This window comes from Triticum aestivum, chromosome 6D, assembly GCF_018294505.1.
Source record: "Triticum aestivum cultivar Chinese Spring chromosome 6D, IWGSC CS RefSeq v2.1, whole genome shotgun sequence".
Lineage (NCBI taxonomy): Eukaryota > Viridiplantae > Streptophyta > Magnoliopsida > Poales > Poaceae > Triticum > Triticum aestivum.
Window position 1 is genome coordinate 407,816,234 of NC_057811.1, and position 26,098 is coordinate 407,842,331.

General features: G+C 47.3%; 3 protein-coding genes across 3 annotated transcripts; 2 read left to right on the top strand and 1 right to left on the bottom strand.

Annotated features, from left to right (window-relative positions):
- Positions 1–3,492: 3,492 nt before the first annotated feature.
- On the top strand, positions 3,493–7,023 carry LOC123145424 (ankyrin repeat-containing protein At2g01680). The gene is made up of 3 exons (XM_044564832.1): positions 3,493–3,935; positions 4,411–4,820; positions 5,866–7,023. Exons 1-3 carry the CDS (start codon positions 3,650–3,652, stop codon positions 6,745–6,747), a joined length of 1,578 nt encoding a protein of 525 aa, XP_044420767.1. The 5' UTR covers positions 3,493–3,649; the 3' UTR covers positions 6,748–7,023.
- A 4,368-nt stretch (positions 7,024–11,391) lies between these two features.
- On the top strand, positions 11,392–13,870 carry LOC123145426 (pentatricopeptide repeat-containing protein At2g13600-like). The gene has a single exon (XM_044564833.1). The coding sequence runs from the start codon at positions 11,445–11,447 to the stop codon at positions 13,344–13,346; it is 1,902 nt and encodes a 633-aa protein (XP_044420768.1). The 5' UTR covers positions 11,392–11,444; the 3' UTR covers positions 13,347–13,870.
- A 291-nt stretch (positions 13,871–14,161) lies between these two features.
- On the bottom strand, positions 14,162–16,880 carry LOC123145427 (E3 ubiquitin protein ligase RIE1). Its single transcript, XM_044564834.1, has 5 exons — positions 16,223–16,880; positions 15,920–16,039; positions 15,253–15,385; positions 15,000–15,158; positions 14,162–14,699 (listed from the first exon to the last, which is right to left on the bottom strand). The coding sequence occupies exons 1-5, from the start codon at positions 16,753–16,755 to the stop codon at positions 14,541–14,543; spliced, it is 1,104 nt and encodes a 367-aa protein (XP_044420769.1). The 5' UTR covers positions 16,756–16,880; the 3' UTR covers positions 14,162–14,540.
- Positions 16,881–26,098: the final 9,218 nt, after the last annotated feature.

Consider the following 26,098-nt stretch of genomic DNA (forward strand, 5'->3'; position numbering starts at 1 on the left):
CCCCAAATACTTGGCAGATAAGAAGGATGGCAAAGTGAATAAAAGTATATATGATAAATGTTTATTATTCATGCTAGAATTGTATTAACCAGAAACTTGATACATGTGTGAATACATAGACAAAACAAAGTGTCCCTAGTATGCCTCTACTAGACTAGCTCGTTAATCAAAGATGGTTAAGTTTCCTGACCATAGACATGTGTTGTCATTTGATGAACGGGATCACATCATTAGGAGAATGATGTGATGGACAAGACCCATCTGTTAGCTTAGCATAATGATCGTTTAGTTTTATTGCTATTGCTTTCATCATGACTTATACATGTTCCTCTGACTATGAGATTATGCAACTCTCGAATACCGGAAGAACACCTTGTGTGCTATCAAACGTCACAACGTAACTGGGTGATTATAAAGATGCTCTACAGGTGTCTCCGATGGTGTTTGTTGAGTTGGCATAGATCGAGATTATGATTTGTCACTCCGATTGTCGGAGAGGTATCTCTGGGCCCCCTCGGTAATGCACATCACTATAAGCCTTGCAAGCAATGTGACTAATGAGTTAGTTGCGGGATGATGCATTACGGAACGAGTAAAGAGACTTGCCGGTAACGAGATTGAACTAGGTATGAGGATACCGACGATCGAATCTCGGGCAAGTAACATACCGATGACAAAGGGAACAACGTATGTTGTTATGCGGTTTGACCGATAAAGATCTTCGTAGAATATGTAGGAGCCAATATGAGCATCCAGGTTCCGCTATTGGTTATTGACTAGAGATGTGTCTCGGTCATGTCTACATAGTTCTCGAACCCGTTGGGTCCGCACGCTTAACGTTCGATGACGATTTGTATTATGAGTTATGTGATTTGATGTACCGAAGGTTGTTCGGAGTCTCGGATGAGATCACGGACAGGACGAGGAGTCTCGAAATGATCGAGACGTAAAGATCGATATATTGGCAGGCTATATTCGGACATCGGAAAGGTTCCGAGTGATTCGGGTATTTTTCGGAGTACCGGTGAGTTGCGGGAATTCGCCGGGGGAAGTAGTGGGCCTTAATGGGCCATACGGGAAAGGACAGAAGGGCCTCAAGGGGTGGCCGCCCCCCCATGGGCTGGTCCAAATTGGACTAGGAGGGGGCGGCGCCCCCCTCCTTCCTTCTCCCATCCTCCTCCTTCCCTCCTTCTCCTACTAGGAATAGGAAAGAGGAGGGGAATCCTAATAGGACTGGGGAGTCCTAGTAGGATTCCCCACACCTGGCGCGCCCCCCTAGGGCCGGCCACCTCTTCCCTCCCCTCCTTTATATACGTGGCCAGGGCACCCCATAGACACACAAGTTGATCTTTTAGCCGTGTGCGGTGCCCCCCTCCACAGTTAAACACCTCAGTCATATCGTCGTAGTGCTTAGGCGAAGCACTATGCCGGTAACTTCATCATCACCGTCACCATGCCGTTGTGCTGACGGAACTCTCCCTCGGCCTCAACTGAATCAAGAGTTCGAGGGGCGTCACCGAGATGAACGTGTGCTGATCGCGGAGGTGCCGTGCGTTCGGTACTTGGATCGGTTGGATATCGAAGATGTTCGACTACATCAACCGCGTTACTAAACGCTTCCGCTTTCAGTCTACGAGGGTACGTAGACACACTCTCCCCGCTCGTTGCTATGCTTCTCCTAGATAGATCTTGCGTGATCGTAGGTAATTTTTTGAAATACTACGTTCCCCAACAGTGGCATCGCGAGCCAGGTCTATGCGTAGATGTTATATGCACGAGTAGAACACAAAGAGTTGTGGGCGATAATAGTCATACTGCTTACCAGCATGTCATACTTTGATTCGGCGGTATTGTTGGATGAAGCTGCCCAGACCGACATTACATGACCGCGTTCATGAGACTGGTTCTACCGCCGTGCTTCGCACATAGGTGGCTAGTGGGTGTCTGTTTCTCCAACTTTAGTTGAATCGAGTGTGACTACGCCCGGTCCTTGTTGAAGGTAAAAACAGCACAGTTGATGAAAAATCGTTGTGGTTTTTGATGCGTAGGTACTTGGATCGGTTGGATCGCGAAGACGTTCGACTACATCAACCACGTTACTAAATGCTTCCGCTTTCGGTCTACGAGGGTACGTAGACACACTTTCCCCGCTCGTTGCTATGTTTCTCCTAGATAGATCTTGCGTGATCGTAGGTAATTTTTTTGAAATACTACGTTCCCCAAGTCGGGCTCCAGCCCGCTTCTCCTCCGTCGCCGTTCAACCCATCTCTTTCGACCCCCCCCCCCCCCGCGCACGCTTGGTACCATCCGCTACTGCTATACTCACCATGCCCAGCAACTGTTCGATGAATTGCCGGAGCTAAAAATGTTGTTCCTTCTTGTTTCAAGCAATGGATTCCGATTTGGAGTACATATACGGGCACTATGTTGAATCATCCGACAAGGAGGACTACATGTATGAGACGGCGATGATGTAGGCGGTCCTTGAAGATGCAGAGTGTGCGGAGGAGCGTGTTCTCAATTTCAACGGATCGATCAAGGGTTATCGAGTGCTCAACCGTAACAGGGCGCGCGACCATTTGACACTGATGGATGACTACTTTGCCCCCGATCCACTCTCCGCTGACCATTTTCTTCGGCGTTTCCGGATGCGCAAGACCGTCTTCGATCATTTGTACCATGGCTTGTAGTCCTATTGTTCGATTGGGTTCTCTAGTTATCAGAAGTGCACGGCCGCACCCCGGATGCTTGCATATGGCACGGTCGCTGATTCGTAGGACGAGTACCTACGGATGTCTGAAAGCACATGCGGAGATGTCATGGTCAGGTTTGCAATTGCCGTGGTTGAGGTGTTTAGACCTCAGTGCCAGAGAGAACCAACTGTGGCAAATACCGAGAGGCTCTTCAATCTCAAAAGTAAGAGGGTGGCCCGATTTGCTTGGATCCATTAACTGCATGCATTGAAAAGGAAAGAACAGCCTGAAGGCTTTACAAGGAAAATATCAGAGTCATGTTAAGAAGCCAACCATCATTCTGGAAACAGTTGCATCACATGGTCTTTGGCATGCTTTCTTTGGCTTGCCAATAACGTTAAGAAGGCTTTACAAGGGCAGTAACATGGTCATGTTAAGAAGCCAACCATCATATTAAGAAGGCTTTACAAGGCCGGATGTATGCCGATAACATTGTATGGCGGCCTCCTGCATCTGTGTCTGCGAACCGCTCTCTGTCCGTAGACGGATGCAGGAGAAAATTTGCGGGTCACCATGAGAGATTCCCTGACATGTTTAATTGAGAACAGTGAAGGAAATCAGGCAGGAAAGCCCCAACCACCCAACGCGGCAACACATGCGACGCGCGTCGCTGCTTTTGCCCTTCACCTTTCTCCCACTCCCAGAGACAGAAAAGGAAGATTCGAAAGAAAGGCGGGCAGCATTTTACTTTCATTTTTTCTTCTGAGCGGAAGGATTTTACTTTCCGATAACCAACTCCGAGCCCAGCTGCCGAGTCCACCCGCACCAATCAGTGCAGTGCGGCGACAGCGACGGCGGGCGCCTCCAGTCCCTCCCCCCTCCCCTCCCCTCCCCCGCGCCGACCCACCCGCGGAATCAGCGCCGCGCCGGCTCTCCGGTTGGTCGCCCGCCCGCCGATGGATCTTCCGCCGCTCTCCCACCAGGCGCTCTTCGCGGCCGTCCGATCCGCGGACGCCGACGCCGTGCGCCGCCTCCTGGCCGGCGCCGAGGCGTCCGGCTCCACCGCGCCGCTCGCCGCCGCGCAGACGGACGCCGGGGAGTCCGCGCTCTACGTCGCGGCGGAGGCCGGCGCGCTCGAGGTCGTGCGCCTCCTCCTCCCGCTCTACGACCTCGAGGCCGCCAAGCTCCGCTCCCGCCTCGACCTCGACGCCTTCCACGTCGCCGCCAAGCAAGGGCACACTGGTGAGCCCCTCTCCTCGCTCGATTAGTAGCTTCCGCTGGGTTTTTAGAACGAGCCAAGTCCAGTGTGTTTTTGGAACTATTTGATGTTTAGGACCAGTGTGTTGCTATATTTTAGCTCAGCCCAGGGCTGCTGCCTCGACCTCGGCCAGATTAGGCTGAATCCAGGATAGCTTTTTGAGCTGTTTGGTGTTCTGGGCTTTGCAGTTCGATCGATTGCGCTATGGCACTGGATGTGTATGTGAATTATCTAGGGTTGTGGTTGTACCGGTGATAATAATGGTGGCTTTTGGTGTTTATCAAAAGGAAATCGGATGCCGATATGTAATTTGATGTGGTTAAGAATCCTTAGATTTTCTACTTCTAGCATGAACTACCTACCTTTTTTTCAAGGTTCTGCTGATGCGGCAGCTATTGTTCAATGAGGAATGCTATTTTTTCTCATGCCAAGTAGACTGATAAATTGCTTTCCAAACAGAGGTCGTGAAGGAGTTTTTGGGGCGGTGGCCTGAGCTTTGCTCAGTGTGTGACTCGTCCAACACTTGCCCACTGTACTCTGCTGCCGTAAAAGACCACTTGGATGTGGTGAATGCTATATTGGACACTGACGATAGCTGCGTAAAGATTGTGCGAAAAAATGGGAAGACATCACTACATAATGCTGCAAGGATAGGGTACCATCGCATTGTCAAAGCACTCATTGAGAGAGACCCGGGAATTGTTGCAATCAAAGATAGGAAGGGACAAACTGCCCTTCACATGGCCGTGAAGGGTAAAAACACAGATGTGGTGGAAGAATTGCTGATGGCTGATGTTTCCATCCTCAATGTGCGTGACAAGAAGGCAAACACAGCCTTACATATAGCTACACGAAAATGGAGGCCCCAGGTATACTTCTTTTCTAAAAATTACATGATGAGCACATTGCATGTATCTTCTCCTGTTTGTTTGATCATTTTGGTTAACCCTACCTTACTTAGATTGGAATATATATACCTTAACATTTCTCTTATATTCTTAATCGCCCTTTTCAACAACCTGCCCACCTTGGGCTACTGCAACGTCATAGGAATCTAGTTTAACTAATGGAAAGCTGTAACATATACTCACAGTTGCAATGACTAAGATCTTCTATATAGAGCTGTAAAATTTCTGCAGTTATATTTAGCCTGAGACTGGTATTAGTTGATGTCATACCACTTTGAATCTATTAGAACAGACTTAACCAACATTATATATGAGACAATGACAGCCATTTGGGCATTGGCTACATTGTGCTCAATTTGACAGGATTGGTAATTTGAGTAACTCCATACTTTCCCAACGTAACATATATATATTTCGGGCAAGGCACCTTGCTAGTGCCTGGTAGATGGAGTATATAGTGAATTACCAAGTGTAGCAAAAATGTGTGCCCGTCACATATGAAGGATGGAACACTATAAAAACAGTATTCGTCTTCTTGTTGACTTTCTGCCACTATTGTCTATTTTTCAGTACATGTAAGTAGTACCTTTGTACATCAGCTGGAAAAAACAAATAACCGTGAAGCTAAGATCGAGACACACATAGCATTACTCTTCTACATTTCATCCAGTGGTATCGTGTGTGAAATGAAAGCTGCCGAGTGCGGTTACAAATTTGATTTAGTTTGTCTAAGTGCTTTCTAGGTGATTTTCTAGTTTTCTACTGCCCCCTGAATAAAAAAGGATCAAAGCAAAGAGGTAGGGACAGCTGATCTACTAAAGCTGTGAGATTTGTCTGAACTCTTATGTGATTTTGAAACAGAAGATACGCCTGTTTTTCCCTTCATGGGAGATTCATTGTTCCCACGTGAACTGATAATTTTTCTCGGTGCTTTATGTCCTAGCATGCTTTGTTAATCTAACAACTTTATATTTCTCTGCCATTTTTTTTCTTTTGGGATCTCTAGATGGTTCAACTTCTGCTCGCCTATGATTCACTTGAAGTAAATGCCATCAATAGTCAAAACGAAACAGCTATGGACTTGGCTGAGAAAGTTCCCTATGCTGAGTCTAAAACGGAAATCATCGAGTGGCTGTCAGAGGCTGGTGCAAAGAATGCCGTAAATGTTGGTAAAGTTGACGAAGCGTCAGAGCTAAGGAGAACTGTGAGTGATATCAAGCACAACGTGCAAGCACAGCTCAGTGAGAATATGAAGACCAACAAAAGAGTGACGGGGATCGCCAAAGAGCTGCGGAAGCTGCACAGAGAAGCGGTTCAGAACACCATCAACTCGGTTACTCTGGTGGCAACCCTGATCGCCTCCATCGCGTTCGTTTCGATCTTCAACCTGCCAGGCCAGTACTACCAGGACACTGAACACGGGGGAGAGATCGGCGAGGCCTACATATCCAAGCTCACCGGGTTCCGTGTGTTCTGCCTCCTGAACGCCATCGCCCTCTTCATTTCGCTCGCGGTGGTCGTGGTGCAGATCACGCTGGTCGCCTGGGAGACCGGCGCGCAGAAGCAGATCATCAAGATCGTGAACAAGCTGATGTGGACGGCGTGCCTCAGCACGTGCGCGGCGTTCGTGTCGCTGGCCTACGTCGTGGTCGGCCCGCAGCACGCGTGGATGGCCTTCACCATATCGGCCGTCGGAGGGCCGATCATGATCGGGACCCTCCTGTTCCTCGCCTACCTGCTGCTGCGCCCGCGGTTCACGTTCGGCGAGGACAGGCAGCGGCGCATCAGGAGGGGGAGCGGCAGCAAGTCCTTCTCCTGGTCTGTCCGTGAAGGGTTGTCGGACCTGGAGGCCGTGGAAGACCATGAGAAGAAGATCTATGCTTTGTAGTCCTGTTGCCGCGGCATGTAACATTGAGGACAGGTAGTTGGGAGGAAACATTCGCCTTGTACATATTTTTCATGGCTGTTTTAGGTCTGTGTTGAGGTACAGCACGCAGACCTTTCTCTGGAATGCTTGTACTGTTGCTAATGTATAATACTGGAGAATGAAGAGCTGCACTGCTGTCTACCGGTGCAGCGACGGTGTTATACACATGTGCTGATTGCAACGCAAGTGCTGAAACTGTTGGCCTCTGTGAATAAAATCCTGGTGGGATGTGCTTCATTACCTGTTCTCTAGTTCATTCTTGCTGCTATTGTACAAAAAAATTGCTTCTGAAAATCCTGAGATTTTTTTTAAAGGAGGCAAAAGACTTGCCCCATTCATTAATTAAGAGGGGGAAAAGGAGTTTAAAATTTGTGTTACAACACCCATCGTGTTACAACACCACTACAAAAGGCCTACTCTCGCGGCATATGATAGATCCCAATTTCTTTGCACCCGCGGTGACCCAAATTTGAGCCTCAATCTTGATGTTAGCTAGTAGAACCGTCGGTGGGGCACTCTTGAGTTGGAAGATGCGAGCGTTCCTTTCATTCCAGATTGTCCAAGAGGTGAGCATAGAGAGGGTAGCCATGGCCTTCCTATTCGGTATGGTAGAGTCGGAGAGCCCGATCCACCACTCTTTGGTTGACCGTGCCAAGTGCAAAGTGGAAGTGTTGATGCTTTCGAGCTGAAGCCAATCTTTTATCATTTCCCAAAGTCTAGTAGTGTACCGGCATCTGAAGAGGAGGTGATCGATGGACTCTTGCATGCGCTTGCAAAGAGGACAAAGCCCACAATTGGGCCACCCCCGTTTGGCCAACTGGTCAGCAGTCCATACCCTATTTTGCATGGCCAACCACGCGAAAAATTTAACCTTGGGCGGGGCCCAGGCCTTCCACACTGCAAGCTCCATGGGTGAGCGGGTGATGCCAAAAAACTGGGCCAAGTAGGCGAACTTGGCACTGTAAATCCCGCTCTCTGTGTGTTTCCACACAATGTCGTCTTCGGCGTGTACCTCAAGAGGGAAGTCGCGGATGGTGGACCAAAGCTCAATAAATTGTCGAAGATGTTCGAAGGTGAAGTTGGGAGTGACCTTGATCTTGCGAACCCAAGCATCATCTTGGAGGGCTTCCTGAAGTTTCCATGTCTTCCGAGAGGAAGCGGCGTAGATAAGCGGTGCAATGTCTCTTGGCTTGCGGTCCCGCACCCAAGGGGAGTCCCAGAAGGGCGTGCGCGCACCGTTGCCAACGGTTATGGTCGTTGAAGCATAGAAAAGATTTTTGTCCATCTCGTCGCATGGATTGCCGGCCCCAACCCATAGCTTGGTGGGTTCCTTCCATTCGAACCAAAGCCAACGCAAGCGAAGTGCCCTTGCAAATTTCTCCGTGTTTAGCACCCCAAGACCTCCATATTCGACCGGTCGACATACAGATTCCCAATTAACTTTGCACTTCGCGCCGGTAGTCTTATCTGTTCCCGCCCAAAGGAAAGCTCTCTCAAGCTTGTTGACATTGTGGAGGATGCTTGGTGGAACGATCAATGGAGTGATGAAGTAGATGGCTTGTGAGGATAGCACAGACTTGATAAGGGCAGCCCGACCAATGGCTGTGATATTTTTCCCATCCCATGGAACAAGTTTGGAAGCAGTCTTGTCCACGAGGAATTGGAAATCCCGAACTTTTAGTTGCCAGACCGAGAGAGGTAGCCCTATATATTTTATTGGGAATGAAGCCCGGGCAGCAGGAAAGTTCTGGAGGATGGTGTCGAGGTGTAGGTGCCTGCACCGAATCGGGACCACCGAGCTCTTCTGGAAGTTAGTGCATAGTCCCGTGACGTCACCAAACGCATCGAGCAACACGGAGAGGTTGTCAATATCTTTCTTGCTGGGTGCAATGAAAACGGCCGCGTCATCGGCGTAGAGGGATGTTCTCATGATGGGCCCACGACCACGGATTTCGAGGATCTTTTGAAGTGGATCAATGGCAATGACAAATAGCAAAGGCGAAAGAGGATCCCCTTGCCGGAAGCCGCTTCCATGGGCAATGGGGCTGCCGGGGATGCCGTTGAGAAGAACCCGCGAGGAGGAGGTGCATAAGAGGGCGGTGATCCAATTCCGAAAGGTGCTCGGAAACCCCCTCTGTTGGAGGATGTCAATGATATACTCCCATCTCACAGAGTCGAAAGCCTTTCTTATATCAAGCTTGAAAAGGAGGGACGGAGTTTTGCTCTTGTGAAGGCGACGCGCGAGATTTTTCACATACATGAAATTGTCATGGATACTCCTAGTCTTGATGAAAGCACTTTGCGCGTTGGAGACAAGCTTGTTCATGTGAGGGGCTAGCCGAATTGCTAAATTTTTTGCCACAATCTTCGCAATCGCGTGGATGAGGCTAATAGGCCGAAAGTCGGTGATCCCCTCAGCACCCTCCTTCTTAGGAATTAGTACAATGTTTGCAGAGTTGAGCCAGTGGAGGTTTGCCGTGTGCAGGTTGCCGAAAAGAGAGACTACCCTCATGATGTCATCCTTGATAATGTCCCAACAACTCTTGAAGAACAAACCGGTGAAACCGTCTGGCCCGGGTGCTTTGTCGGTTGGCATTTGCTTAATGGCCTCGTGCACCTCCTCCGCGGTGATGGGGTCCGCGAGGGAGTCCAAGTTGTGTACCTCTAAGCCGAGCTCTTCCCAATTGAAGTCGCGCGCCCGCGGGCACCCCTTTCCCATGGCCTCGGTGAAGTGGTCGTGGACAACCTTCTCTTTGACATCATGGTGGGTGACCCATTCCTGATTATGCTTAAGCCTGTGGATGAAGTTTTTGCGGCGTCTTCCATTGATCCTCCGATGAAAAAATTTGGTGTTTGCATCGCCCTCCTTGATGTTGGCCAGTCTCGCGCACTGCTTCTTACGGGCCCTCTCCATGACCGCTAAGCTGACGACTCGTCTTTTGAGCCGCTTGCGGAGGTCCCCTTCCCCCACAGAGAGTTGCCGGTTGTCTTGGGCCATGTCAAGGTGCAAAATGACCAAGAGGGCGGCGTGGAGTTGGACCTTCGCTCCGGAGAACAACCCCCTACTCCACTCGGAAAGGCGGGTACCGGTCTTCTTGAGCTTGTAGTGTAGGATTTGGTACGGCTCGGTATGGTCGGTATGCTCATTCCATGCCTTGAGGACGACCTCCTTGAACCCTAGAAGGGAAGCCCAAAAATTCTCGAACTTGAAGCTGCGCGGTCTCCGGGGTCCCCTAACCTCGGCGAGGAGGAGGGGGCAGTGATCAGAGAGCGAGGACGAGAGTGCATGAAGGATGTGGCTGCCAAACTGATCGTCCCACTCCGCGTTGCAAAAGAACGAGTCGAGCTTGCAAAGGGTTGGGTTTTCCCTCTCGTTTGACCATGTGAAATGTCTATTCTGGAGGTGGATCTCCGTCAAACCACAACTTTGAAGCGTTGCACGGAAACGGTTTAGACGCCTAGTGTCGATGTTTCTCTTGTTTTTGTCACGTGCTCTGTAAATTTGGTTGAAATCTCCCAGACAAAGCCAGAGGGTACCAGTGGGAGGCCTCTGAGTGATGAGCTCGGCGAAGAAAGCGTCCTTGAGAGAGCGGGAGGACGGGCCATACACAGTTGTGATCTTGTAATGCACATTGGACGCTTTGATTAGAACCATGGCAGAGAGGCAGTGTGGAGTGGTGTTGATGTCGGTGACGTGGAGGAGCTGGTCATCCCAAAGCATGAGGATACCACCTCTAGTTCCGATCGCCGGCCTTTGAGCAAAACTACTTAGTCTACCCCCTCCCAGGAACCTAGCGGTGAAGGGATCAATATTGTCGAGCTTCGTTTCTTGAATGCACACGATCTGACATGAAGAGGCAGTGATCGTTTCATTGACAGTAGCACGTCGCTTGGGGCAGTTGAGACCTCTTACAGATTTAAGCCGTTTCGTTTGAATGGATGCAAAATTCCTATAAAATGCAGTGCAATGAATTCGTTAGGAGCTGATGATCCTTCACGGGTGTCGTGAGGTCGGAGTCGCTTGCTAGGGGAGAAGTGATGATGATGGCGTCATGAACAACCGCGATGGTGCGTGTTGGTCTTGTGGGTAGCCATGTCCGCCGGAGTGCCCTATCTTATGGGCATGTTCCAACAGTTTTCGTCCGAGTTTTCAAAAACTAATTGGTCAACTCTCTTCCATCTTTCTAATGAATCGGAGCCCTGAGTCACATGCGTCAAAAACAAAAAATCCTTAGGAGAAAGTCTTATAGGATTGAATCCTATGATGAACAAAAAATATATAAATTTCTAAGGATTTTAATCCTCTAAAATTCCTATAAAAGTATTTTGAATCAAAGAGGCTCTAAGCTTTCATGTGCCTTGAAACAATATATTTTGTTGAAGCCCAGAACAATTGTTCTACAGTATTTTCATGTGCCTTGAAATGGAATTTTCTTTTTAAAGCTTGTTCTATTGTGTTTTCATGTGCCTTGAAATGGAATATTCACAATATTCTCATAAGATCTCAAATTTTCCTTCGGAGAATCATTGTGTTGGCTAAAAAAAAAACATTGTACTCTAGCTGAATAGGTTTTGCAGACGTGGCTACTCTGCTGTCGTCGTCGTCGTTAGTAGTAGTACTCCGCGAGAGAGAGGCAAAGAGCTCACTTGAGCGGAAGATGGACTCCTGCCTGCTGCACCCTTATCCACAGCCGCTCCCTCTTCCTCCCTCCAATCCCACCTCCCAGCGTGCCCACCTCAAATGGGCCCCATGCTGCCGGCGCCGTCGCCGCCATCTCCTCCGGCGCGTGGCTGTCTCCGCGCTCACCTTACAGGAACAACTCGCGCCAACCAACCCAACAACCTCCGAGAGACCGAAGAACCCCCGTAGGCCGTTCGACGGAATGCAGGAGAGGACCGTCGCGACTTCCAACACGGCGGGCAACCTGTTCGACGAAATGCCTCGCCCGAGCGGCGAGGGCGCGAGCGTACGTGGTCCACCTGGGAGCGGCGAGAAGAGCGCTAGCTCGGCGATCCTGGCGCTGGCGCACGCCAGCAGGCACGCGGAGGTCCTCGAGCTCTTCTGCAGGATGCGGCGGGACGGACTGCCGGTCAGCAAGTTCATGCTGCCCAGCGTCCTCAAAGCCTCTGCGCGCCTCCAGGACAGCAGGATGCTCCGGGCCGCGCATGCCGTGGTCATCAAGTGCGCCCTGTGCCAGCATGTCGTCGTGGGCACCGCGCTGGTCAGCGCGTACGTTGATTTCGGGCTGATGGATGATGCGGGCAACGCGTTCGCTCAGATGGACGAGGCCAACATGGTCTCCTGGAGCGTGATCATCGGAGGCTATGTCCGTTCTTGTCGGTGGGACGAGGCATGGGGTGCTTTCTCCGCAATGCAGCGTGCTGGGGTGCTTCCGGCTGATTCAGTTCTTGTGATGGCAATTCAGGCGTGCAGTGCGTTGTTGTGCCTGGTTCGCGGGAAGCAGCTGCACGGGTTGGCGGTCGCCCTCGGATTTGGAAGGAACACCACCGTCTGGAACTGCCTCATTGACATGTATGGGAAGTGTGGTGACATGGATAGTTGCAGGGCAGTTTTTGAGACAATGGTAGACAGGGATCAAGTGAGTTGGAATACCATCATCTCAAGCTATGTTCGTCTTGGTTTCTGTGAAGAGGCACTCGACATGGTCATCCAGATGCAGCAATGTGGTTTCACCGTTGATCGATTCACCCTTGGCAGTGGAGTCGCAGCTTGTGCCCATTTGGCTGACATTGACAGTGGCAGTGCATTCCATGGTTATTTGATAAGAAGAGCATTAGACACTGATGCTATCCGGGGCAGCGCACTCGTTGACATGTACGGGAAATGTGGTTTGATGGAGCATGCTCGATTGGTATTTGACAGAATGGATGAAAGGAATTATGTAGCCTGGGATGCACTCTTGTCTGGCTACGTTGAAAATGGGCAGGTCGACTTGGCACTCAAGGTTTTCCGACAAATGGAGTCTGCAAACATAAAGCCTAACCAGCATACCTTTGTGAACCTTCTTAAGCTTTGTGGCAACAGAAGGTATACAGAGTATGGAAGGCAAATCCATGCCCATGCCATCAAGGCCATACACCAGATGAATGTGGTTCTGGAAACTGAGCTGATCGACATGTACGCAAAGTGTGGCTGCATTGAGGTTGCCCGGCTACTGTTCCTTAGGATGAACGAGAGGAACCTGATATCCTGGAACGCTCTCCTCTCAGGTTATGTAGGGGATGGACAACCAGGTGCGTCGATAAACATTTACCGCCAAATGGAGCTGGCCTGCATCAGGCCTGACCAGTACACCTTGGCAGGGCTTCTAAGCCTTTGCCGGTACCAAGGGCTTTTGCGCTACGGAAGGCAGATACATGCTCATGTCATTAAGATAGGCTCTGAGACAAATGTGGTGCTGCAAACTTTACTTGTGCATATGTACGTCAGGTGTAGGCAGTGGCGAGATGCTGAAAATGTCTGTGCGATGATCCAAGAGAGGAACTTTTATGTGAATGATGCGTTCTCGAAGGTCTATGGAGATGGGTACTTCATCTGAAGAGAAGAAACATGATCCTGTGTCCAGTGGAGAAGATAAATGCTTCGGGCTAACGGAGTGGAGTTGGGATATGTGAAACACGGTAGGGGGGCTTGGGCGGCACAAGGCGTTCTCCAGATGTTCTTCTAACGTCCAAACAGGGCAGAGCTTCGACCCATGAAAACCAATCGAGGAGAAGGATAGTTGGGCAGCTGCCCCAGCTGACCCTATGGTGGATGTGGATCCGCCCATCAAACACCTATGTTTTCGTTGTGGATACACTACTTAGATGCAGATGTTGTGGTGCCTGTAAAATGCAAGCAAAGGGCCTGGTAGTTTTGTAGTGTTGTCTACCACTGACTTTAATCATGTCAGCTCACACAGGGTCTCTCACTGGTCATTTAGTGCAGCCTCATTGTACCTTGGACTACTGTCTTGTAATAGTCAGGGGCAATGTGGAGTGAGAGATGCTCAGCTCACAATTCTCTGAGGGATGAAGAATTGTTTGACTCTTTTTCACTCGGACCGTAGGCGAATTTCGGATAGCAATCTTGTGTGCATAAGTGCATTGCTTGCTTATAAATTGTTGTGTTTACTGTCAATCTGTCGTGTGTCTTAGAACAAGTAATTTGATCTTGGTTCACATGGCGCTGAGCATGGCAGAACCTAGGAGTATCAGCAAAGGTCCGATGAAGGTTTCTACCAGCTGTAGAAAATGACTTGTAAACACATTCATCTCCAGACCCGTGTCATAAAATGTGTCAGATACTCACCCAGCTGCTTCTACGATTTCTGTTATCACTCCTATTATTGTTACATCTATAGCAATATACAGATATTCAGGTACCAATTTTGCATAAAGTGAGTCCATAACCAAACGTTAAGCTATTCTGTGACCTTATACAGAAAGCACAACCAATCCTCACAAAACTCCCCATTGCCACACTTTATGTTAATGTTCATTCATGTACGCTTGTACACGCTCACATCCTAAACAGAAAGCACAGCCAATCCTCACAAAACTCTCATTGATACCACCAGTTTACAAACAGACTCTCATTGATATCACCAGTTTACAAACAGACTCTCATCGATATCATCAGTTTACAAACAGACAGGAATCACAAGGCTTCTCACTTGCTGCTTGCTCCAGGATGTTCATGCATACAGGCCTTGAGTATGGAAGTTACGTCAGTGTAAGTCCTCAGTGAGTTCTCAGTTTTCACTGCCTTTGAGAATGTTGTACTTGCAAAGCGGGCAGTTTGCGTGCATGCGTAGCCATTTCGTGATGCATGTTGAATGGAAGTGATGGTTGCAAGGGAGGGCAGATAGCTCCACTCCGTCTTCGTATGACGAGAGACATATGCAGCATTCCTGTTAGAACAAACAAGCTGTCAGCAGAGCATCGGAAGACTAGATAGAACTGAGCACCGTCCTTGTTTGTATAGGTAGTTCACAGCATTGTTTGGTTCCTGAGAATAGATTGTCTAAATTTGTGAACTGGCATAACATGCAATGTTTTCTCTAGTGTAACGGACCACTAAACTATATGCTCACTTCTGTGGGAAATACCCTATAGGATATATAAAAAGATCAGAGATAATATAAAGAACTATGCAAACAAACAAAGCAACTTTTACTATACAATTAGAAAGCATAAAGCATAATCCTTACAGCATCCTCACGAAGGAGAATTCGTTCGCTCGTTGATGTTCCACTATTATTAAGGATAGGAATCATAACCCCCTCATCTGTCCCTTTTTCTCCATTCTCACTGGGATCAGAATATTTATATCTGGGGAGAACACCAATATCTGCATCTGATGCACCCTCCTACATATGTAAGAGTGAAGGGAATGAGCAAAGTAATAATAGTTTGTGTAGTAAGGTAGCTAACACTTCCTCAAACGCAGAATCAATTGATTACCTGGCCAACCAGGGCATACAGTATTGCAACTACGCAAGGCAAGCAGCAGCACAGTGCAACCCCAATGAAGCAGGCCACAACAACACAAAAAACAGCGAAGAAGACATCAAACGCGAGAAAAACGACAGTTAACCTGCACAACAAATCAGAAGCCAGGAAACTCTGTTAGGTTTAATAGGAAGTTAGCACTCACCAAATGGTAGTGAAGATTGAATGATACAGCTTTATCTGTCAGTCGCATTAAGTATTTACCAGAAAGGGAAATGGCTTATAATATTGTTAACTAGATAACAGATTTCAAAACTTATAAATGTTCATATTCATAACATATGACAGCATACCACTTTAGTCAACAAGTGTTTTGGCGCACTTGCTCTGGGTTTACAGTACACGTTTATTAACGACAAAAGAGTTATTGTTCTGCCGTCTTGCATTCAACTTTGCACGTCGCAAAATTCCAGATATAACACATACCTCATTGTTATATCTGGAGTATGATAAAACTGCCTTTTGACTCCTTGTTATATCTGGAGTATGATAAACCTATGTCGCTAGTGGTTTCGGTTACAGATGTGCAATTGCAATCTGGTTACCACAAGAAATTAAGCATTCAAATTCCCACAAACAAATGAAGTGCGTGATGGGTGTAGGTTTAAGGCGACAGTACCAATACAGCCTTGGAGCACCTTGTTCGAGCACATCGCCGCCGGTCACCACCCAGTAGAACCCAATGATCCACCACAGGAATGACACCATCGTGTTGACCGACTCACAACGGTCTGTAGAGCTGCACAAGTAAGGAAATCATCAAAAGGCAGTCAGCACATCAAAGCACACACACAGGCACAAGCGTGATTTCTAGCTAAGCAGATATCACAACCCACAAACCCACTAACCCTAGTTCAGCTTCCACCACTGAACAACAGCGAAACCGGAGGAAAATTTTGGGGGTTCTCCGTTTTGGCTTTACCTTGCCCTCTCTTCCATCGCCTCCTCGTCGTTCCCCTCATCGCTCTCCGAGCTGCCGGACCCGGCGTTGGCGGCGCCGGACTCGATGTCGGGGCCTCGCGCGGGGGCGGCGGGGCGGCGGCGGGTGCCGGAGCAGACGAGGGAGACGTGCACGACGCACTGCAGGGCGTAGCCGACGAGCCAGAGGCGGAGCGGCTTGGCGGGGCTCTCGGCGGTGGAGGCCGCGAGCACCGCCGCGGCGGCCGCCGCGAAGGCGACGTTCCAGGCGACGTCGAGCGCGACGACGGGGCGGGAGTGGGCCCAGTCGGCGCGCCTCCGGTCGAGCTGCAGCGCCGCCGTCTCGCGCACCAGCATCGACGGCCCGCGCCGCCCCGCCGCGCGCCCGATGAGCGCCGCGAGGCGGCTCGGCCTCGCCGCCGCCGGGGGCGGGGGCGTGGCGGGCTGGTTCCCGGGCCCCGCGCCGGCGCCGGCGCCTGCCTGCGGCGGTGCCAGCAGCGGCTGCTCCGGCGACGGTGACGACGCGGCCGCCTCCATTTTGGGGAATCGGGAGTTGGGGGAGTCTTCTCGCACCTCCGTCCCCTGACGAACGACTGTTGTGTCTGCTCTCCACCTGCTTCGCCGAGTAACACTGAACACCTCGTTTTTTCTTCCTTTCGGGGTTGTCTAGAATCACACATCATCACTCTTTTATTTCCTTTTGGATTGTCTGGAATCACACATCATCTCTTCCACGCGTTTTCTTCTTCCGAATTAAGCGGTATCTGTGCGCGGTGCGCCCGTCGCGAACTGAGCGCACAAATAGTTCATTGTGATTTATATTAAAAAAAACAGAAATCATCGTGATGAAATCTGTTCACTCAAGTTTAATTTCTAGAGCGAACTAACCTTTGGTTGGATGGTTAGAGGGACAATGGTATCCCCAGCCCAACCAGGTTCAAGTCCTGGTGCTCACATTATTTCTGGATTTATTTCAGAATTTTTGGTGATGGGCTTTCAGTGGGAGGAGACGTTCCTACGGCGACTTCGTAAATTTTAAGAAAGTGCTCATAGGAATAGGGTGTGTGTGCGCGCGCATTCATAGGGATGAGTGTATGCGTGTATGTATGAGCGCTTGCGTGTGTACTGCTGTTCAAAAAAAAGTTTAATTTCTAGACTTTTTGACAACCTTAAAACTTTATCCCTTCAATAACAACCATACCGTTTACAATTTGAGAAGAATAAAGTCAGGAAGTGAAATTCCAGAACATTGAGGTTCTATTGCTAAAAGAATTCTTACCTAGACTATTAGCTACTCCTTCCATAAGAAAATATAAGAGCGAGTATTTATTAGCTTCTCTGCAGCAATGCGTAAAACTAGAATTAGCAAAAATTTATGCAAGTTGTTTGCATTCTGCTCGTACTGTGTGTATCCCCCGCAAAAGAACTATCAGACTCAACAACCAACATTTGCTGCTAAAATCAGGCCATTTCTAATAAGGACATGACTACCTTGGATACGACCACAAATATTGCATATATGTATATTTGTGAGGTGATTTCTAATGTAAACTATGCAATAGTTTATTTATGTCATCCAGGACAAAAATACTTAACAAACTTTTGTGTGATGTCTAAATGGAGGTGTATGGGACATTTGTACAATCCACATATGAAGATAAGGGGAAAAGAGATGTTTAGGTGATGTTCAAAAAGTCCTCCCACGTTACTTTTGGGCCAAGAGAAGATAGAGTCCAAGTCTCTCACGTTCTGAATTCAGATTCGGAGTGCACAGACATACCTAACTCAAAACGCCAAGAACTCTTTCATACGGACTCCAAATTGGGTGATTCTTTTTTTGTTGGAAAGTAGATTTCGTGCTCTTTCCAACCCATTTGGATTCACCTTAAAATTCGTCCGGAGCATTGAGTTGTCGACGAAACAATCTGACGCTGCAGCAGAATCCTAGTCAAACTACAAGTCCAAAGGTGTTACATCACCTCCACTTGGGCCCATGAGCCTTATACGACCTAGGGCTAGTTTTAGGCTGCCTTGGGACGTCCTCCCACCTCCTTGGCCGCCACCCCTTGCTCCTATATAAGTAGATCCATCTAGTAGCTTTTTCCTTGGGATTTGTTTAGTTAAAAGTTAGCCATTGCAACTTCGTGTACTTCGTTTGTGTCCAACGACCAGACCAAGACCGCTTCCGGATCCCCACCTTTATCAATACTTCATATATATTCGCAATATTCAGATTGATTTATCATATTCTTGCTTGTTCTTTGATTGTTTGCAGGAATAGACCTTCGTGGTCAGGTTGGTCGTGCTCCGGCATGGTCAATAACCTCTCGGAGTTGGTTTAGCGATTGCTAAGGCGCAACGTCGTGCACGTTTGTAGTCGGATCGTCGAAGTCGACTCCACCAAATCGATAGTTATCATCTCATCGAAATATCGGGACACCACCGCCTCTGTCAAGTGGTATCAGTTTTCAGGTTGCTCGGTGAGAACTTCCAGTTTTCCCTAGATTAGATTTATTTTCTTACCTATTGTCCAAGAAAAAGGCACAAAAAAGTTAGATCTATTCATCCTTTGTCCAAGCCAGTCCGAGCCTTTGCAAATTTTCTTTTCATTGTTTGCTTTATTGAATTTACGGTTGCATCGTCGTGTCGAGTTGCTGGTCTTAGTGTCTAGTTCATTTAGAGTTTCGAGTTCTGTTCACATTAGTCACGCCACCACTGCATCGTTATCACTTCCGCTGTCCACCAGCTCCATCCATCAATTTCCACCACGTGCCACCCATCATTCATTGTCATAATCATAGTTGAGGTCATTCGCATATTTACTTGATCCAATCTGCATCTTATCTAGTTTGTTTCGGAAAGTGGGAGAGAAAAAAAAGAGAGAGAAAAAGTTAAAAAAAGTCAGAGAAAAAAGGAGAGAAACAAAAAGAAAAAAATGTGAGGAAAAAACGAGAGAAAAAAACAAAATTCGGATCTATCTAGAGTCAATCTCGTACCTGAATTTGGATTGGAATCTGTTTTGCGCACTGTTCAGTAAAACAGGCATAACTTTCTCATACAAAGTCCGTTTTGGCTCCGCGAGTACTCAAATTAAAGCTAGCGATGAGCCGCATCTAAATAGTTGCAGAAGCTAATCCAATATTTGACACCTTGTTCCAGTTTTTTAGGCCAGTTATATAATTTTTTGACTCCTCATATCAACTCGGAATTGAGTGATTCTTTTTGCATTGGAAAGCTTGAGTTGGTAGCATTCTTTGAAAAAAAAATCATGAAATTGGCTCAAACCTTTTAAGAGGAAAGTTAGAGAGAGAGTTGTTGTATATCCTGCTTGACAGTTGTTTTTCATCATTATCTTTACTTCCGTTGTGATCTTCACTTATATCTTGCTGTCCAGAGCTACTTTGTATCCTTTATTGATACTAGTTGTGCTATGCCGTGACCTCATTAGTGTTCTAGGCTCGCGTCTCTAGTCCGATCTAGCTTAGGACCAGCATAATACCGTCGTTGAGCGTTTATTCAACATTGCATCTCTGAATTGATTATTGCTAATTTTTTGCTACCATATATAGCCAACCCAGCTCCACATATTTCTACACCGTCTATACGTACGTTCCCCTGGCAATCGATTTACTCAATCTTCGGAGTTATTTGACACCGCTGATTGCCTGTCACCACCTGTTGCATGGTAAGAACTTGTAAGATATTGATATTTGCTTTACTGAGCACTTTACCACCACATCCTAGTAGTTTATAGGATTATTCTTGATTTTTTTTCTACTAATCATGGCAGGTTCCGGACTTGTTAGTTCTTGGGCTTCATCGATCGTGGGAGATTTGCCATCACCTAAGAAAATATAACAATCGTCACAAGAGGAGCAACAACATCAGAATGCACATGACCAGGTTAATGTTTTCATGCCACCATTTACTGGTTGTTTTAGGCCTGATTTATATATTGAATGGGAGTACGAAATAAATGCTATATTTGCTTCCCATAATTTTGATGAGCGTGGAAAATTTCAAGCTGCGGTTAGTACTTTCAGTAGCTTTGCTTTAGTTTGGTGGAGTGAATATTGTCGGTTAAACCCTGATCTTATACCTACTACTTGGGATGATTTAAAACTTGTCATGAGAGATAGATTCGTTGATGTTTATTATACTCGTGGCATGATTAAAAAATTACAACATTTAAAACAAGGCACTAACACGGTAACAAAATACTATGATGATTTACAAACTACTTTGTTGCACTCATTTTTAGAAGAAAGTGAAGAAGATTTTATGGATAGATTTTGGGGAGGATTAAACTGTGATGTTCAAGAGATACTAATTCATGAAGAGTGTTATCCTATGGACTGTGATGTTCAAGAGATACTAATGCATCTCCCTTCAAAGATAAAGGGAAGACCTTCTTTTTAATAACATCATTGGGCACACCTGCAAGCTTAAATAATCCACAAACTTCATCCACATATATTAGGTGCTCATCAGGATGTAATGTTCCATCTCCTGCAAAAGGATTAGCTAGCAGTTTTTCTAACATACCCGAAGGAATTTCGAAGTAGACATTTTCATTTTAAGTAGGTTGAGGAGCAACTCTTTGCTCTACTGGTCGGGGTGAAGATACCCCGAACAAGCCCCTCAGAGGATTACTTTCCATAGTAACAAGTGACAGTAAATTTCAGCACACTATATAAATTTTTCCTTACCAAATTCCACCTACAAAAGGCGCTTCACTCCCCGGCAATGGTGCCAGAAAAGAATCTTGATGACCCACAAGTATAGGGGATCTATCGTAGTCCTTTCGATAAGTAAGAGTGTCGAACCCAACGAGGAGCAGAAGGAAATGATAAGCGGTTTCAGCAAGGTATTCTCTGCAAGAACTGAAATAATAGGTAACAGATAGTTTTGTGATAAGATAATTTGTAACGAGCAACAAGTAATAAAAGTAAATAAAGTGCAGCAAGGTGGCCCAATCCCTTTTGTAGCAAAGGACAAGCCTGGACAAACTCTTATATAGAGAAAAGCGCTCCCGAGGACACATGGGAATTATCGTCAAGCTAGTTTTCATCACGTTCATATGATTCGCGTTCGGTACTTTGATAATTTGATATGTGGGTGGACCGGTGCTTGGGTGATGTCCTTACTTGGACAAGAATCCCACTTATGATTAACTCCTATTGCAAGCATCCGCAACTACAAAAGAAGTATTAAGGTAAGCCTAACCATAGCATGAAACATATGGATCCAAATCAGCCCCTTACGAAGCAACGCATAAACTAGGGTTTAAGCTTCTGTCACTCTAGCAACCCATCATCTACTTATTACTTCCCAATGCCTTCCTCTAGGCCCAAATAATGGTGAAGTGTCATGTAGTCGACGTTCACATAACACCACTAGAGGAGAGACAACATACATCTCATCAAAATATCGAACGAATACCAAATTCACATGACTACTAATAGCAAGACTTCTCCCATGTCCTCAGGAACAAACGTAACTACTCACAAAACATATTCATGTTCATTATCATAGGAGTATTAATATGCATATAGGATCTGAACATATGATCTTCCACCAAATAAACCAACTAGCATCAACTACAAGGAGTAATCAACACTACTAGCAACCTAAAAGTACCAATCCCGGACTTAGAGACAAGAATTGGATACAAGAGATGAATTAGGGTTTGAGAGGAGATGGTGTTGGTGAAGATGTGTTGGAAATATGCCCTAGAGGCAATAATAAATTGGTTATTATTATATTTCCTTGTTCATGATAATCGTTTATTATCCATGCTAAAATTGTATTGATAGGAAACTCAGATACATGTGTGGATACATAGACAACACCATGTCCCTAGTAAGCCTCTAGTTGACTAGCTCGTTGATCAATAGATGGTTACGGTTTCCTGACCATGGACATTGGATGTCGTTGATAATGGGATCACATCATTAGGAGAATGATGTGATGGACAAGACCCAATCCTAAGCCTAGCACAAGATCGTGTAGTTCGTTTGCTAAGAGCTTTTCTAATGTCAAGTATCATTTCCTTAGACCATGAGATTGTGCAACTCCCGGATACCGTAGGAATGCTTTGGGTGTACCAAACGTCACAATGTAACTGGGTGGCTATAAAGGTGCACTACAGGTATCTCTGAAAGTGTCTGTTGGGTTGGCACGAATCGAGACTGGGATTTGTCACTCCGTGTAAACGGAGAGGTATCTCTGGGCCCACTCGGTAGGACATCATCATAATGTGCACAATGTGACCAAGGAGTTGATCACGGGATGATGTGTTACAGAACGAGTAAAGAGACTTGCCGGTAACGAGATTGAACAAGGTATCGGGATACCGACGATCGAATCTCGGGCAAGTAACATACCGATAGACAAAGGGAATTGAATACGGGATTGATTGAATCCCCGACATCATGGTTCATCCGATGAGATCATCGTGGAACATGTGGGAGCCAACATGGGTATCCAGATCCCGCTGTTGGTTATTGGCCGGAGAACGTCTCGGTCATGTCTGCATGGTTCCCGAACCCGTAGGGTCTACACACTTAAGGTTCGATGACGCTAGGGTTATAGGGAATAGATGTACGTGGTTACCGAATGTTGTTCGGAGTCCCGGATGAGATCCCGGACGTCACGAGGAGTTCCGGAATGGTCCGAAGGAAAAGATTTATATATGGGAAGTCCTGTTTTGGTCACCGGAAAAGTTTTGGGGTGCTATCGGTAACGTACCGGGACCACCGGGAGGGTCCCGGGGGTCCACCAGGTGGGGCCACCGGCCCCAGAGGGCTGCGCGGGCCAAGTGTGGGAAGGGACCAGCCCCTAGGTGGGCTGGTGCGCCTCCACAAGGGGCCCAGGGCGCAGGAAGGGGGGGGGAAGGGGAAACCCTAGGCTAAGATGGGCCTAAGGCCCATCTAGTGGGGCGCCCCCCTCTCTCCCCCTTTGGCCGCCCCCCCCCCCCCCAAGTCCCATCTAGGGCTGGCGGCACCCCTTGGGGGGGAACCCTAGATGGGGGCGCAGCCCCTCCCCCTCCCCTATATATAGTGGGGGTTTTGGGGCTGCCATACACATGAGACTTCCTCTCTCTTGGCGCAGCCCTACCCCTCTCCCTCCTCCTCCTCTCCCGCGGTGCTTGGCGAAGCCCTGCAGGATTGCCACGCTCCTCCATCACCACCACGCCGTCGTGCTGCTGCTGGACGGAGTCTTCCCCAACCTCTCCCTCTCTCCTTGCTGGATCAAGGCGTGGGAGACGTCACCGGGCTGCACGTGTGTTGAACGCGGAGGCGCCGTGGTTCGGCGCTTAGATCGGAATCAACCGCGATCTTAATCGCTACGAGTACGACTCCTTCATCCGCGTTCTTGCAATGCTTCCGCATCGCGATCTACAAGGGTATGTAGATGCACTCCCCTTCCCCTCGTTGCTAGATTACTCCATAGATTGATCTTGCTGATGCGTAGAAAATTTTGAATTTCCGCTACGTTCCCCAACAGTGGCATCATGAGCTAGGTCTATGCGTAGTTTCTATGCACGAGTAGAACACAAAGTAGTTGTGGGCGTCGATTTTGTCAATTTACTTGTCGTTACTAGTCTTATCTTGATTCGGCGGCATCGTGGGATGAAGCGGCCCGGACCGACCTTACACGTACTCTTATGTGAGACAGGTTCCACCGTCTGACATGCACTAGTTGCATAAGGTGGCTAGCGGGTGTCTGTCTCTCCCACTTTAGTCGGATCGGATTCGATGAAAAGGGTCCTTATGAAGGGTAAATAGAAATTGGCATATCACGTTGTGGTTTTTGCGTAGGTAAGAAACATTCTTGCTAGAATCTCATAGCAGCCACGTAAAACATGCAACAACAATTAGAGGACGTCTAACTTGTTTTTGCAGGGTATGCTATGTGATGTGATATGGCCAAAAGGATGTGATGAATGATATATGTGATGTATGAGATTGATCATGTTCTTGTAATAGGAATCACGACTTGCATGTCGATGAGTATGACAACCGGCAGGAGCCATAGGAGTTGTCTTAATTTATTGTATGACCTGCGTGTCAATGAAAAACGCCATGTAATTACTTTACTTTATTGCTAACCGTTAGCCATAGTAGTAGAAGTAATAGTTGGCGAGACAACTTCATGAAGACACAATGATGGAGATCATGATGATGGAGATCATGGTGTCATGCCGGTGACGAAGGTAATCATGCCGCGCCTCGAAGATGGAGATCACAAGGCGCAAGATGATATTGGCCATATCATGTCACTTTATGATTTGCATGTGATGTTTGTCATGTTTACATCTTATTTGCTTAGAACGACGGTAGCATAAATAAGATGATCCCTCACTAAAATTTCAAGAGACGTGTTCCCCCTAACTGTGCACCGTTGTGAAGGTTCGTTGTTTCGAAGCACCACGTGATGATCGGGTGTGATAGATTCTAACGTTCGAATACAACGGGTGTTGACGAGCCTAGCATGTACAGACATGGCCTCGGAACACAAGAGATCGAAAGATCGAACATGAGTCGTATAGTAGATGCGATCAACATGGAGATGTTCACCGATGATGACTAGTCCGTCTCACGTGATGATCGGACACGGCCTAGTTTGACTCGGGTCATGTATCACTTAGATGACTAGAGGGATGTCTATCTGAGTGGGAGTTCATTAATCAGATGAACTCAATTATCATGAACATAGTCAAAAGGTCTTTGCAAATTATGTCATAGCTTACGCTTTAGTTCTACTGTTTAAGATATGTTCCTAGAGAAAATTTAGTTGAAAGTTGATAGTAGCAATTATGCGGACTGGGTCCGTAAACTGAGGATTGTCCTCATTGCTGCACAGAAGGCTTGTGTCCTTAATGCACCGCTCGGTGTGCTGAACCTCAGCGTCGTCTGTAGATGTTGCGAAACATCTGACATACACGTTTTGATGACTACGTGATAGTTCAGTGCGTAATGCTAACGGTTTAGAATTGTGGCACCAAAGACGTTTTTGAAACGTCGCAGAACATATGAGATGTTCCGAAGACTGAAATTGGGATTTCAGACTAGTGCCCACGTCAAGAGGTATGAGACCTCTAACAAGTTTCTTAAGCCTGCAGACTAAGGGAGAAAAGCTCAATCATTGAGCATGTGCTCAGATTGTCTGAGTACCACAATCGCTTGAATCGAGTGGGAGTTAATCTTCCAGATGAGATAGTGATGGTTCTCCATAGTCACTGCCACCAAGCTATTAGAGCTTCGTGATGAACTATAACATATCAGGGATAGACATGATGATCCTTGAGCAACTCGCGATGTTTGACACCGCGAAAGTAGAAATCAAGAAGGAGCATCAATTGTTGATGGTTAATAAAACCACTAGTTTCTAGAAGGGCAAGGGCAAAAGGGATACTTCATGAAACAGCAAATCATTTGCTGCTCTAGTGAAGAATCCCAAGGTTGAACCCAAACCCGAGACTAAGTGCTTCTGTAATGAGGGGAACGGTCACTGAAGCAGAACTACCCTAGATACTTGGTAGATGAGAAGGCAGGCAAGGTCGACAGAAGTATATTGGATATACATTATATGAATGTGTACTTTACTAGTACTCCTAGCAGCACCAGGGTATTAGATACCGGTTTGGTTGCTAAGTGTTAGTAACTCGAAATAAAACCTGCGGAATAAATGGAGACTAGCTAAAGGTGAGATGACGATATGTGTTGGAAGTGTTTCCAAGGTTGATGTGATCAAGCATCGCATGCTCCCACTACCATCGAGATTGGTGTTAAACCTAAATAATTGTTATTTGGTGTTTGCGTTGAGCATAAACATGATTGGATTATGTTTATCGCAATACGGTTATTCATTTAAG

What these genes read in the sequence shown, in the direction of transcription:
- LOC123145427 (XM_044564834.1), bottom strand. Translation starts at nt 16,755, where the DNA reads ATGGAGGCGGCCGCGTCGTCACCGTCGCCGGAGCAGCCGCTGCTGGCA. An exon ending in GCGATGGAAGAGAGGGCAAG is followed by an intron (nt 16,040 to 16,222) that starts GTAAAGCCAAAA and finishes TTACTTGTGCAG; the next exon opens with CTCTACAGACCGTTGTGAGT. An exon ending in TGTATGCCCTGGTTGGCCAG is followed by an intron (nt 15,159 to 15,252) that starts GTAATCAATTGA and finishes TTACATATGTAG; the next exon opens with GAGGGTGCATCAGATGCAGA.
- LOC123145424 (XM_044564832.1), top strand. Translation starts at nt 3,650, where the DNA reads ATGGATCTTCCGCCGCTCTCCCACCAGGCGCTCTTCGCGGCCGTCCGA. An exon ending in CGCCAAGCAAGGGCACACTG is followed by an intron (nt 3,936 to 4,410) that starts GTGAGCCCCTCT and finishes CTTTCCAAACAG; the next exon opens with AGGTCGTGAAGGAGTTTTTG. An exon ending in CACGAAAATGGAGGCCCCAG is followed by an intron (nt 4,821 to 5,865) that starts GTATACTTCTTT and finishes TGGGATCTCTAG; the next exon opens with ATGGTTCAACTTCTGCTCGC.
- LOC123145426 (XM_044564833.1), top strand. Translation starts at nt 11,445, where the DNA reads ATGGACTCCTGCCTGCTGCACCCTTATCCACAGCCGCTCCCTCTTCCT.